Source organism: Mustela putorius, unplaced genomic scaffold (assembly GCF_011764305.1).
Source record: "Mustela putorius furo isolate JIRA1106 unplaced genomic scaffold, ASM1176430v1.1 tig00000421_pilon_pilon_pilon, whole genome shotgun sequence".
NCBI classification, from domain to species: domain Eukaryota; kingdom Metazoa; phylum Chordata; class Mammalia; order Carnivora; family Mustelidae; genus Mustela; species Mustela putorius.
In genome coordinates this window covers 3,369,226-3,384,095 of record NW_025421375.1, presented here as the reverse complement: position 1 = coordinate 3,384,095, position 14,870 = coordinate 3,369,226, and the positions used below count along the sequence as shown (strand labels likewise).

The following is a 14,870-nucleotide window of genomic DNA, read 5'->3' as shown; positions in this document are numbered from 1 at the left end:
AAAAAAATTTTTTTTTTAAAAGAACAAAATTCTAAAGTCAGTCAACAAACACTTGTTGAGTACCTACTATGTGCAAGACACTGTTCCAGGTGCTGGGGATAAAGCCGTAAAGAGGACAGCATCTCTCTACCTTCACTGAGCGTGCAGTTCAAACACGAATTAGATACGTATGTTTGGGGTTACAAGAGAGGTCAGTATGGGATGCTATGCGGGGTCACAACCGTGACAGGGGAGTGGGGGGAGGGGCAGAGGAGCTCCAAGTTGTATAAATATCTGTCCCGTGGATTTTCTTATATTTTTCAAACATACACAGAAGCAAACACAGCGTACCTCTATCTGACATGGTGTTCGGGGACACGGCGTGACGGGGGCTTCTGGGTGACAGGTGATCCTGAGGGACCCAGGGTTGCCCTCTGGTCCCACTCTGTGCGACCGGGTGTCCACCTGGAGAGGGAAGCGGATTGGCACTGGCCCAAGGACCAAGTAGGTGCTTCCACCCGCCAGAGGGGTAGCGTGGCCTGACCTTGAGCTCGTCAACCCGGCTTCTCTTGGCTGCAGGGTAGCACAAGCCCTCGCCACTGTGCACGAAGCCAGTCCCCTCAAGTACTCTCTCAGAAGCGGGGGCAAACGACGTGAAGTCCCGGCCTGGGAGATGACTCCTTCCAGGAGATGACCCCGCCCACTGCTGACCCCACCCACATGGGGGTCCGAGGCAGATGCCGGCAGGGGACGGAGACGCGTTGCGGGAACCTGGTTGGCCCTTCAGTTTGAGCCGCGTGGAGGGCGGGGCGAGGCCGGCGGGGAGGCGGAGCTTGCGGCCAGGCGGGCAGCTCCGCGCCTGCTGGGGAAATGGATGCTCTGCGGATCCGCCGGCGCCGGGGGCGGAGAAAGCACTCGCTTGGCTGCGCGCTGGCCCCGCCCGGGCCCCGGCCGGAGCGCGGGGCCGCCCCCTTCCTCCCTCACTGGCGCTGGGCTGAGCCGGGAGCCGAGAAACGGAGCCGGTCCTGAGCTCCCTGTTTGGTTTTTGGGTGGCGGCAGCCTGAGGAGGAACATGGCGCTCGTAGGCAACGGAGCCGACCAGGAGGCGGACGAGGTACTGGCTGGTGCGGGTGCGGGCACTGTCTCTGGAGTCCCGGAGGGATGAGCGAGCCGATCAGGGACGGCCAAGGTTCCGCCCCCTTGGTCCCCAGTTCGGGACAGACAGCCTCCCGTCGGGAGGAAGGGGCAGGGCAGGGGCTGCGGGTGGGGCCACCCGGCCTGGGAGGTCTGTCGGGACCTCCCGAGCGTGAAGGGCGCTCGGAGCGGAGGCGCTGCGGAGGTTCGGGGCGCCGGCGCCGTGGGGTGGTGGCGATAGAAGACACCACGTCGGGGTTGCGGGTGGATGGGTGCGAGCGCGCGGGAGCGCGGGACGGAGCCCTGCGCTGTTCTGAGCTCCTTCAGGAGCGCCGGGCTTTTTGAGGTCTGACCCTGAGGTCCCGACACTGGCCCTCTGCGGTGTGTAGACTAGCACTTCTATGGAAGTTTCCAGGTGGCTGAACCGAAGGGCTTACAGTTGGTGACAGGAAGGGGCTAGCCGGGGTGTCTGCACGAGCGGGCGGGGCAGGGGCTGCCGAGCGGGCTGGAGGGCTGGGGGGACTGGAGCAGCAGCCCGGGAATTGGTGCTTTCTCCCCCGTCCGCAGGGCACAGGCCTTTCTCACGCAGGTCCGCAGTGTCGGTGGTGGACGGAGGTGGGGGGAGGCGCTTGGAGAACCGACTCGGGCCTCCTGACTTCTCTACTGTATTTAAGTAATTAGTCACTTCCTCCAGCGGCCGGCGCGCGGGGTCTGAGCACCCTCGGGAGCGCGCGCCGGACCTGTTGATTTATTGACTGTCCCTTTCAGCACTTGGCAGCTCGGGAGAGACGCTCCCTCTTGGGCTGGAAGTTGAGGCCGGCCCTTGGAGCAGCCGCCGCAGCACCCACAGTTGCTGCTGCTGCCATTTTACCTGACTTGAATTTTTCAAGTCGCTGCTGGAGGTGGTTTAGTTTCAAATGATGCAATAGTGGAAGATCTGGAGGAGGCGGGTTAAGATTCCTGTCCATCTCTTTAATGTTGGGAAACTCCTGACAACGAATACTGTCTTTTCAATGTAGCCCTTAAAATAAAAGCGAAACAAAAACCAAACGACAGCTCCTTTACTCGATTGACAGGCAAGAGGGCAAGTCAGGCTGTTTAAAACCTTCTTACAGCCCGTCCCTTGCAATGAGGACCCCAACACCACAAACCAATGAACTTGAGCTTGCTAAGTTGCATCTTTTTATTGTTGAAACTTTTAACACTACACGTGAAGGCAAATGATGAAATAGCGTATTTGTTGCTATTTTCATCCATGACAACCTTTCTTTATTTATAACTTTGGTATGGCCTGGAGGCTTCTGTTTTTCTTTCTTCCTGTCTTAGTTCTTTTCTATAATCGAGGTAGAAAAACTAATCGTGCTTTGACTGTACAAACCCTCCTTTCCTCAAAAGTTTTTTTGGCTGTCTGTTGTATATTAAATTAAGTATTTATATGTTTGGCATGCAAGGCTCTCTATGGTATGATTTCAGTTTGATGTTCCAGCCCGTGCCCAGCTGCTTCCCTAGGTACAATCAGTTAGTTTAATCAGTGTTATGCTGGTATTGCAAAGGAGGAAACAAGACTGGCAGTACATAGTAAATGTGGATTGAAATTTTTGAATCCCTAGTCTGCTTGTCTAAAAAGATTCGGTACTCTTAGGGCTATATAATGTCAGGGCATTGTTGAGTGAGAGACGGGTTGCTGTGAATAATTAATGCTTGGACAGTCGGTGTAAACTGGGACTGTCCTGGGCATATTCAGACCTATGGCCACCCTAGCCATACCCACTGTCTGCAAGATGAGCTGAAGCGTTGAGAGGCATTAGCTAGGGAGAAGGACTCTAGGTCTGTGGAGCAAGTTAGGTTTTAAACAGCAGAGAGCTTGGCACACAGATTCTTGGTAAATATTCATTTGCTGAGTGAATGAATAGAAGCATAAGTGATGTTGTTTAATGACTTCTCAGTGTTTGCTCTATCTTTCATTTATTAAATTCAGTAACTGTTAGGTTCCTGTTACATGTAAGGTACTACATTGGTCCTAGGAGATGAGCAAAGTACCAACAGAATATTTTGTTCATGCCAAATTCTCTTTTGTCCCTCCATGGTATGCCATTTCTATTGGTAGAAATTTCACAAACATTTATTGAACATTTGCTCTGTGCTGAAACATTTACTCTTTGTAGGTGTCTTAGAAAGAGAAGACATGGTTTTAGCTCTCTAGGATTCTCTGGCTAGGTAAGGAGATAGGACACGTGTACAAGAACTCTAGAGGAGAGCCCAAGGCAGGGTAAGCAAGCACCTTGTACTGCACTGTGGATTGGGTACTCTTGACTTATATGTAATCTTTCATTTGGCTGAAGCACTGCACCTTGAGTGAACAAGACCCAGTTTGTCGGTTTCACTGGGCATGTGAGTCTAAAATGGCTTGTTTCAGCTGGGGAACTTTTTAAACAGTATACACTTGATGGTCTTTGTGGCCATTATTTTATATGCTAGGGAAGTAGAAGTGACAAAGCAGTGTAGCTTGAAAAGTAGTAGACTAGGGATTAAATGAACCCGGTTTTCTGTCACTATTTGTCTAGTAGTCATTTATTTATGGCGTGTGCAAACATCTGCTTGCAGATAGAGCAGTGAACCAGACAGAACAGGTTTCTGTCTGTATCTAGTGATTTAATTGAGCAAGTCTCTCATTCTCTTAGGGTTCTCTTAAGTTTCCTCATCTGAAGAAGGAGAGGCTGGATGAGTCCTAAGTGTTCTTCCAGTTCTAGAAGTCTATGCTTTTTTGGGGGGGCTTCTTTTTTGGGAGAAGAGCTAATACTATGGCAGTTCCTTCTCTTCAGAGTTTCTAAGGACGTGAGAGTAGTAGAGGAGCTGTCACAGTGGCTGGTAGAGGGGTGCTTTCCTGGGTCAACTGGTGTTTGTTGTTGCTTTTGTTTTTATTTTTTTCCTGTTTAGTTGCTAGGAGGATACATGTGGGAACCTAGAAGGTAGGGCTTGCAACCTCAAGGGTGGCAAGGGAGGGAGGAAGAAACATCTTAGATATTACATGATTTTGTAGCCCTTCAGAGCTTGGTCAACAATATCTAATTAACATTAAAATTTCTCTCATTGAGTTTTCTAGGGGATTATGTATGCAATGTTGACATCGGGTTCTTGGGAGATATGCACAATGTATGCAAGATCAATACTATAAGCCTACGGCAAATAAATGGCTAGGATTGAAGGACTTCCTATCAGTTACTGGATCTTGAAGTCATCTCTTTCTTGGTGGACTCCTCATATGTGCAGGCTGCCCATTGGCTGCCTTGTGGATGTTGCTTTTGTTTGGCCCTGAGTGTTTTTGTGTGTGACTTGGTATTTGAGAATTAAATAGGAATAGTTTATATTTTATTGTTTAATCCTATTATTCAGTCCACATACAGTTAAGTATGGAAAAGATAAAATATCGATAGTACGTGAATATCTAGCAGCTATTTAAGTTAAAAATTGTGTTCTCATATGAAACAAAAGTTAGGTTTACTAAAATTAACTTTTTAAATTTTTATTTATTTACTGCGTAATTTCTACATCTCACGTGGGTCATGAACTCACAACCACCAACCAGATCAAGAGTCGCATGCTCTCCCAACTGAGCTAGCCAGGCACCCAAAAAAATAACTTTTTTTTTTTTTTTTTAAGATTTTAATTTATTTGTTAGAGAGAGAGATACAGAGCGCAAGCACAGGCAGACAAGAGTGGCAGGCTAGAGGCAGAGGGAGAAGCAGGCTCCCTGCCAAGCAAGGAGCCCGATGTGGGACTCGATCCCAGGACGCTGGGATCATGACCTGAGCCGAAGGCAGCCGCTTAACCAACTGAGCCACCCAGGCATCCCCCAAAAAATAACTTTTTAAAACAATAAGAATTTTTTTGAGCCCAACGTGGGGAGCTGAGATCAAGAGTTGAATGCCTAATCTAATGAGCCACCTAGGCATCTCTAAAATATAATTTTTAAGAAGATAATTTTTCAGTTGTTTTACCTTTGCTAGAAAAATAGCAGCGTTGAATATCTTTCAAAAATTTGGTTACATTGCTGTTGTTATGTAGAAATGGGAAAGTTGCCTGTGTAATTTGATACATTACATTAAAAGCTACTCAGCAAATATAAAGTTAAACGGTAATAGTTTTAAAATTTTTAATTTAACTTAAAATATTTATTGTTATTCCAAATTCATTATTGAATAAAAAGAATAAACTTTAAGCTTGCCCTTTTAATGTATAAAGCACATATATATATATATCTCAGTGCTTTTAAAATTTTATGGTGGGTGTGGTTAGGGAAAAGTGTCTAAAGGCTCCTTAGAGGGCAATAATGAAAAAAGTTGAGAAACACTGGGCTGGGGCAAGAAATACCTCATGTGGCAGATGCTTTCATGGTCTGCCTTTTTGGCCCAGGATTTAAAATTTTTTATAATTTTAATTTAATTTTTTTGGCACTGGATTCTTCTTAGATCTATTTTATAAAAAAGATTTTATTTATTTATTTGACAGAGAGAGACAGCGAGAGAGGGAACATAAGCAAAGGAAGCGGAGAGGGAGAAGTAGACTTTCTTCCTAGGAGGGAGCCCGATGCACGGCTCGATCCCAGAATCCTGGGATCATGACCTGAGCTGGAGGCAGATGCTTAACCATTGAGCCACCCAGGTGCCCCTAGATCTAATTTTTTCTTTAAAAATTTTTATTTATTTGAGAGAGAGAGAGTGCAAGTGTGTGCGAGCACACACAAGCAGGGACAGGGCAACAGGCTGCTGGGGGGTGGGGGTGGGGCAGAGGGAGAGGAAAAGGGACAAGCAGATGCCCTGTTGCCCTGCTGAGCATGGAGCCCAACTTGGTCTCAATCCTAGGACCCTGAGATCATGACCTGAGCTGAAATCAGTAGTCAGATGCTTAACTGACTAAGTGATCCAGGCACCCCAGATCTAATTCTAATTTAGAAAATTTATCCATTGGAATTTAAGATGAAGTTTAGATAAGATTGATTGCTGTAATTTATTTTTTTAAAATGTATTTATTTATTTGACAAGAGAGAGTGCGAGAGAGCAAGAGCAAGCAAGCAAGCACAAGCAGGCAGAGGGAGAGCTGGAGAAGCATGCTTCCTGGTGAGCAGGGAGCCAACTCGGGACTTGATACCAGGAGCCTGGGAGCATGACCTGAGCTGAAGGCAGACGCTCAGCTAACTGAGCCACCCAGGCGTCCTGACTGCTACCATTTTTTTAAGAATCAGATTTGTTCTTTCATTCCACCACAGTTCATTGAGTGCCTAACAGGTGCTAACAGTCCGTAGATGCTGGAAGTACACACTCAGTACACACTAAGATAAGATAGCATAACTGCCCTTGAGGAACATACATTCTAGCAAAAGACCCAGTTCTACAAGTAACTAGTTCTATCTTTGGGTCAAAGTAAGTTTTAGGTAGAAGGGCCGTGTAATTTATCATCCATAGCTGGCCCATATGGGAGTAAATGGATGCTTTCAGTGATTACCCTAGGACAATGGGTGCAACACAAAGATGTCACCCTAGTTTAGGGGTTGGCAGGGACTTTAAGGAAAAGGTGATATTTGAACTGGGTCTTGAATGGTGAGCAGGCTTGTGCTGGGTGGAGCAAGTGGGATAGGCTCAGGCTTGGTGGAAGCTGAGGTGGGTAAGAAAGAGAGCACACCTGGGGTCAGCAGGAAGGGAGGGCCGGTGAAGTGAGACTGCAAAGTCCAGCTTGGATCATGTGGTGAAAGACCCGCGGATCCCCTTACCCATTTCAGTTTTAGGATTTTCAAGTATATCAAATATCTGTATTTGTCCTGAAAGTCCTTTATAGGAATATCCTTGAAGATAAAACTCATTTTACAAGAGAATTAAAACAATTATAAATGACAAAAACTCAGAATGGATATGGTTAGAGCTAAAGAGACACAGGAGTTTACAATTTAGCTGCAAGAAAATCAGGTTACAATTTCTGTGATATATAACATTTCTATAATTATAATATCAAGCGATGATCTCTCAAAACATTAAAACTTTAGGAAGTGCATAGAATCTCTAGAATAGTTATAGCATTTTTCCAAATGTAACCCAAGGTTTGTCATTGGTTTAAATCTTGTCAACAATTGCTAAAACCTTAGAAAGTTTAAAAACACATGCCTAAATATAATTAGGGATGTTAAACACCTGATAAAACAAAACATAGGAACTGAATTTTTCAGGCAGGCAAAGAGAAAACCATTTACACTTTTTAACAGATCAATTAGCTAAGAAAACTTTGCCCCTTTTAAACAGAAAGAAAACCAGCTTTTTATATCAGTGTCTTTCCCTTTTTTTATTTTACTTCTAAGTGTGCAGTCTTAAGATAGGAGTTTTCTGGGTTTCCCTCCTATCATGAATGATGTCGCAGACAAGGGAGGGGGGGGATCTTTCCCCTGCTGTCCTGTTTGCATCCCTCACGGGAATTTAGGAGCGTCTTAGCTAAGGCCTGTCCATATAAACCCCGGACCAGGCTACTCCGTGGAGTAGATGACCGTTATGCCATATGACGCCCCGCGAGACTCAAGGTGCAGCCCCCTCAGACTCCGTAGCCAAAGTGGTGGAGCCATATAGACACATTCACACAGTCAGGCACTCTTCAGATTCAAACAGGTTGGATACCCTCCCCTTTTGGGCATCTCTGGCTAATGGGAGGTGATCAGTCTCCCCTTTCACTCTTTACAGATTAGAGTGAGTTTCTATGGTTGCAGGCAATGGAGGATGGTAACAGGGTGTTTTCGCAGTCCCTCAAGGTTGGGCTGCTTCCTTAATCTCTCAAGGCCAAATGGCCCTTATACTTGGAAGTATAATCTATGTGGAGGCAGGTCAGGAGAGTGCTAAATCACCTTGGAGGCTGTTTTTCTTTCTTTTTTTAGTCTGTCCTGACCATATTTAAAATTTCTTTTGTGAAGATTTCCGTTCACAAACCTTCTACAACTTTCCTTTGCATTCAGGTTTTGTCCCAAGCCATTTCCTTCCAAACAACCATCTCATTTAGGACAAAATTACCTTCCCTTCCCTTCAACAAAATGTATTCCCATTCCTTAAATCTTTCTTACTTATCATCTACTTTCCTACAGAGTTTCCCTTATTTCCATCAGTCTTAGTTACACTAAGCAGAACTTTGTATTCTTAGAAACACCTTTAGTTATTAACCAATTGTAAACTGTTACACAACAGAAATCTTCAGGTGGCAAATTTATGAATCAGTTAAGTGGCAAACAAGTTTACCAACAGATTTAAATACTCTTAGTTTCTTTGCAGTAAGAAGTCAAAAGCACAAACCTACATCCAGTAATTAACGACTTAGCTTTTTATCCTGTCTGGTTAAGATATAGATGTCCACAATTTAATTCCATTTGTCATCCAAGCAAAACTTTAAAACTTTCAGGTTACCAAAGACTTTGAAAGTTACTTCAGCAATTACCCATTAGAACTTTGAGACAGACAATTAACCATCAGTTCAGTCATTTCTTTGCTAACAAATTTTAACAAGTAGCATAAGCTTATTTGACCTTTAGTAAACTTTGATAGAATAAAAGTTTCATATTTACTGCTGTAACTTCAAAGACAGGTCTTATCTTAATTAAACCAACAAACTTAACTTAGTTTCAACATTGATTTACTTTTCACCTGGACCCATTCCACTTTGAATGTTTACCTGAGACGTGCGTGGGAAGATCTGGAGTGGGGGTGTTCTTCTTGCTCCTTGACAGTGAAGAGAGAAGGAGCCATGGTGCATGATCTAGAGGCTAGTCATGCAGGCTGCACGCATGCTGGTGCACAGAAACAGGAGAAGGGGGAAACAGAAGAAACAAAGTGCTGCCAGGAGGCAGAGAAAGGATTCCCGGTTTTGGAGCTCCTAAGCCCCAACAGAGGAGCAGACGCCATGCTTTCCCACCAGCAAGGGGGGAGGGGTTAAGCAGTCTAAGTCAGGCCAGAGAACACAAGGAAACTTCCCCGAAACAAAGAGAGTTTCGGCAGCTGCTTGGGAATATTCCTTATAGTCTCTGTCTCGAGTGAGACTAACCCCAGTTGGCTCCAGTTATAGCCATTAACACGGGAAGTGAATGAGGGAGAAGCCCCATTTTAGACTCAAAGAAAACACCAAGGACAACGAGTAGAACACACAAAACAATTAACAAAAAGGTCGCTGCGCGGTTTCGGTATGCTACCGAAAGCAAGGTTTCCACCGGCCCAGAGGAGCCTCGAGATCTCCCTGCGGTGGACAAATTCTGTCCAGGGCCGAGGGGTTCCTCTGGAACGGACAAACGGATATAACCCTCGGACAAATGAGGGGCTCCAAAAAATTGGGCCCCTCGACACCCTGGAGCGTCCCCCAGGGTTGGCAGGGGAGAAGTCCGAGCTCGTCAGCTCCTTCTCAAGCTGCCTACAAATACAATCCAACAACGCACGCTGTTGTACAAACACTATACCGCTACCCGCAGTATAGGTCAAACAGAGGCCTCACAAGACTAGAGACAAACAAGAACACGAGACTGGATACAAACGAGAACATGAGACAGGAGACAAGAATGCTGGCCAGCTTACCTCCCGGTGGGAGTCAGTTGGATCCGTGGGCAGGAGTCCGATGATCTCGGTGGGACCTCCAAATGAAAGACCCGCGGATCCCCTTACCCAAGAATCCAACACTGCCACTGGATGCAAACAGCAAGAGGTTTATTGTCACGCAGGTACCGGCGGGTGGTGGGCAGCTCCAGCTAACCGAGCACCCCCGGCTGGGGTAGTGCAGGATTTTTATGGACAAACAAGTTTCGGGAGGGGCTGAGCTGACTGATTGATAGTTTGAACAGGCATACTTGGCGTCAGTGGAGTGGATCAGGGGACCCACGTGCGAAAGCAGACAAAGCAATCTTACAGAAGCAGAACTGGCCGATTAGCCCACGCATGCGAATGAAAGCACTATCAGGATATTGAAGGCCTGGTTACTATCAAGCCAAGGCCACTTTCCCTCTAATGAGGCACTAACATAAAGACAATTGGGAGTCTCCTGGTGGAATGTTACATTCCTGCTATCAAATGTCCTTGTTAGTGAGATTTAGGTCTTAAAAGAAATTTAACTTTATTTACTTTTCCTTCTACCTCCATCTCCTTCGGTTTTTTTATGGAGGGGAGGGTGACGTTAGGGCTTGAGGAACTGAGTTATGTATCTTTGGAAATTGGGCTATTGATAAGGTAACTTCTTTGCTGTAAATCTCAAGGACATTTATAAACCAAGAGAGACTCCTGCCTTGCAGGACTGTGATCTCTGCAAGTTAACTATTTATAATGCTACACATATGGAGGGGAGCCGGTGAAGGGGGGGGTGCAAGGCGCCAGCTTTTGCTTTGTCCTCAGCCAGCCTCTTGCTCCTTAGAGTTGAGGGTTTAAGCAATTTTTCATTTCTTAGCAAATTATTAGAAGCATGATTATACAGAAGCCAGACACAGCTGGGTTAAACACAGATTTTTGCTATTCGTTATCCTGTTATGCTGCTTGCTGACTCCCTTATCTATCGTCAGCTAGCTACAGTTTCTCAGTTAGCATAAGCTGGTTATAAAAAGAATGTTAAAACTTATAGGCTATACTATAGTTCTGACCTGGGGTCCTTCAGTGGCACAGGGTCTGGAACATCATGCTAAGGAGTTTGGGTTAAATCTCCTAAAAAATGGCAATCTGGGAGGGTTTTTAGCTAGGCCAGTGGGGTAAGGTTATTAATTTTAGGAAGATAAATGTGATGAGGTTGATGCAGCCAGATTGTGGAGGTGGCAGCAGGAAGGGCGGGTGGCTGTTGCAACACTTAATGTGGGAGGTGGTGAGGACTGAAGTGGGGCAGAGGCCAGAGCCTTCCAGAGAAGAGGCTCGACGTGAGGGAGGACATGGAGGAGGATGGGCTTGGGGCCTTTTCCCCGGTTGGAGGGTCAGTGGATGAGGAGGGGTGGGAGCTGCTTAGTAATAATTCTGGGTTCCTTGTGTGGCTGGGTGTGGTGCTAACACAGGAGGAGTGGGTGCAGAGGGTGGGGGAGGACCTCACATGCAATATGCTCCCCCTCATGGCTCACTGTGACTTCCCTTACCAAGGGGAGCACGCTCTGTTTATAAAGGCATGAGTTTGGGCCGGGTTAAGAAAGCGTGTTTGTAAATTGGTTCCGCAGGTCAGTGGGAGGAAAAAAAATAGCATCGGTGTATACCATCAGCCTCTCACTCCTGCTCAGGTTAACCAACAGGCAGTTTTCCTGAGATGGTCGTTCTTGAGTCTCCTGAGATGCCATCTATCCTCAGAATGCCACTTTCTCAGGGAAGCTTGCCTTCAGTTTCTCTTCCCTTCTTACTTGGATACCCTCCTCCTTCCTTTCAAGTCCAGTAGCAGAGGTATGCTCTCTCTCGAGGCGGTCTCAGATCTTCCTGGCGTTAGCTATTTGCCTTCTTATCTTAGTTCCGTGCCCAGGGGTGCTGTTACTAATTATCCACAGTGCGAATCTGATACCCTGAATTCTGTGACGCTCATGGTTTCCACCTAACCATCTGTTGACATCTCCCCAGCCCCAAGTCTTGGGGGCCCCAGTGGCCTTCTCATGTGGGTCTCCTGGAGTCACCGTGTGCTCACTTTCCAGAAGATGAACACATGGAGACTGCGCGGGGGCTCATGAGGCTTCCTGGGGAGAGCTTTCTGCTGGTGCTTGATGTGTTGGAGCTCTTCTTCCACTCACATGCTTAGTGGGTATTGGTCATACACGCTCACCGGTTGGCTGTGTTGGTTTGGGCATCACACCTCTCCAAAGGTATTTTTTGGGTGTTGGATGCCTGGTAGTTCACAATGTGGTATGTAGTAAGTGCTTCTTTGCCGAGATCTGTGGACGTGTCCCCTTAGTAATATTGTGCTGACATATGTGTGTGTATGTACCACACACACACACATACTCACACATCTATATCTCCTACATATTTTAAAATATTTTATTTTTTAAGATTTTTATTTATTTATTTGAGAGAGAAGGAGAGAGCAAGAGAGCACAAGCAGGCAGAGGGGCAAAGGGAGAGGGAGAAGCAGGCTCCCTACTGAGCAGAGAGCCCGATTCGGGACTTGATCCCAGGACTCTGGGATCATGACCTGAGCCCAAGGCAGACACCTGACTGAGCCGCCCAGCTGCCCCTAAAGTATTTTAATGAAATAATGCCACGTACATGTATTTGTTGTGTCTGATTGCAACTAGTAAATAAGAATTATTCAGTCTAATTTAATGTGTTGGAGATTGTATTAGGTGCTATAGGGACAAACATAGCTCCAGCTCTTAAGTTACGATCTAGTGGGGAGTGGGAGCTGGTGTGTGGACAAATGGACCTAATACTCGGTGCTGAGAACCGTAGAGGAGGGAGACCAGAGTGGTTTGGGAACACAGAGGGGAGCACTGCATCTGAAGGAGGGGATTGGTAGTCAGGGATGGTTTCCTGGAGGAGGCCACTTCTCAGAAAATCTGGATCTTACAGGATGAATAGGGGTTGGCTGTGTAGGAGAGAAGTTGGGAATGAGGGGAACTCTTGAAATGTGTCCCAGGGAGAGGGAAGGGTAGCATAAAATATAGAGGTGGGGGGGGGGAGTTGGCGGTGCTCTGGGTGTCAGGGAATGAGTCTGGAAGGGTAGGAAGGGCTGTCCGAGTCTCCCATGTGTGCACTTAAGGGTTTAAGCTGAGGAGAGGTGTGGAGAGATCAGACGGTGGCTGGGGCCTTTCTCTGGCAGCGTATGCAGGCTGATGGGAGGGACACAGGACCCATGGCGGGGAGGCAGTGTTCCAGTGTTTTGTTTGTCCAATGACTGGTACAGCCCACTGGAGGCCTACCGTATGCCAGGGCAGCTAAGCAGTGGGATAACTTGATTGGGTACAATACAGACCAGATGCTTAGGAATACAGACACACGCACACAACTCTGACCTGAAGGAGGGGGTGTCCAGACAGCATAAACACCCTGGCGCTCCTAGGAAGGAGCAGTCATCAGGACAGTCATCAGGACAACGTGGGACAGCATGCCCCCCCGCCCGCACATCAGCTGACTCGGCTTCCTGACCAAGTTTTTGTGTGATTTAGTGCTACCCAGCTGTGTGACTTAGAGCAAGTCCCTTAAGCCTTTTGGGCTTCGGTTTCCTCATGGGTAATGGAAGGAGTGGGCACTGACCATCTGTTTCTGAGGTTCTTTTGAACTTTGACATCTGTGATCTAGACAGTAGCTTTTGATCTGCATGGTGGGGGTGGATTTCAGCAGGAGGCAGTGGAACGGATCACACCTTTATTCCTTCAAGCAGAGGGAGCAGCAGAGGAAACATGCTCGGGCAGGGACGAAGCATGACGGAGGCCATTGTGCCGAAGCAGAGGGTGTGCGAGATCTGTGACTGAGGTGGGGGAGTCATATGTAGCAAGTTCTGATAGACCTTCGGTGCTCAGCTAAGGAGCGGCTTTGTTTTTTTTCTAATTTTTTTTTTTTTTGGACACATGTATCCTTCTGTATTTGGGGAAGGTCTTTCCTTCTCTTTTTTCCCTTCCTTCATTCCTTCCTTCCCCTCTCTTTCTCTTTCTCTATCTCTCTCTCCCTTCCGGTAAAGGAAGTAATGATGATTCTATGATTCTGTTTTAGTTTCCCTTTCTCCTTTCCCAATTCATTTATGAAATTTTAAACTAATGACTGTCAACTGCAATGCAGTGTTTAAGGAGGCAGACAAGTCAGATGAGCCTGAGTAATTCCATAGGCTTATGTTTTATCACATAGATTCTTACAAAGTTCTGAGATGCAGAACCACATGACCCACCACTCTGGAGTGGTCAGCAGGACCAATCCAGGTTTCTCTGGGGGTCTCCTTAGTCCTTTTTCCCTCCCTGCTTCCCTAGACCACTCTGTCCCAGGGTTCTTGGGGTCCTGGTCTCTTTTCAGTTCATCAGCCACAGTTCCTTCTATTCAGAACTAAAGGAAACAAACCTCAGATTCTCGCATTGTCAGGCCAAATGGGGTGTGATCTGTTCCAAAGGAGGTGGGTAGGACAGATGACTGAGTGGGAGATTCCTGAAGAGAGGGGAATGGGGCCTGACTCCAAAACCTCTCCCGGAAGCACTCATGATTCGTCATCTGTGCAGAATCATTGACGGGTGCTCATTGCCCAAGAGCAGCCCTTCCCTGTGCAGAGTGATATTGAGCTTCTGAAGAGGGCCAGCTTGGGTTCAGATCCTGGCTTCCCATTTGCTGTGTCACCTGGTATGCTATTGAACCTGTCTGATGCTCTTTGTTTATAAAACGGGGATAATGATATCTACCCTATAAGGCTGCTAATGAGGATGAAATAAGAGTCTACAAAGCCCTCGGCATACAGAATTGCTCCCAAAATGGCAGTTCTTTTTTCCATCTGCTTTTACCTTAAGATCTTGCTGTCACTGTTTATTATTTATGGGTTTGATGAAGAATCTGCAGCAAATGTTTTAGTGTGTTCAACTATAGTTTTTCCTTATTTTTGCAGCCAATTGAGAAGGAAGTTCTGTGTAAGCACATGTCTGAGAAAAAGGCAGTGACTGGCCTAGGGTCACTCAACTCCCTTGGGCACAGACTTGGCATTAGAAGTCAAGTCCTCTAACTCTGCATTCAATTGAATGCAGAGGTCAGGGTGGGGGGTGGTGGACTTTGTCAAAAGGACAAATGCATTCTGCCCCCTTCCTGCCTGTTTTTGTAAATAAAGTTGTTAAG

General features: G+C 46.6%; 1 protein-coding gene across 2 annotated transcripts in view; it reads left to right on the top strand.

The window, feature by feature from the left end:
* The first annotated feature begins 707 nt into the window (after positions 1-707).
* TTC39B (tetratricopeptide repeat domain 39B) overlaps positions 708-14,870 on the top strand; it is a 129,391-nt gene continuing 115,228 nt past the window's right edge. Inside the window, exon 1 of one of the 2 annotated variants that reach the window (XM_004765728.3) lies at positions 708-1,093. In XM_004765728.3, the coding sequence (XP_004765785.1) occupies positions 854-1,093 (240 nt within the window). In that variant the 5' untranslated portion in view covers positions 708-853. The remainder of the gene's footprint in view (positions 1,094-14,870) is intronic. The other variant, XM_004765737.3, reaches the window with a different exon arrangement.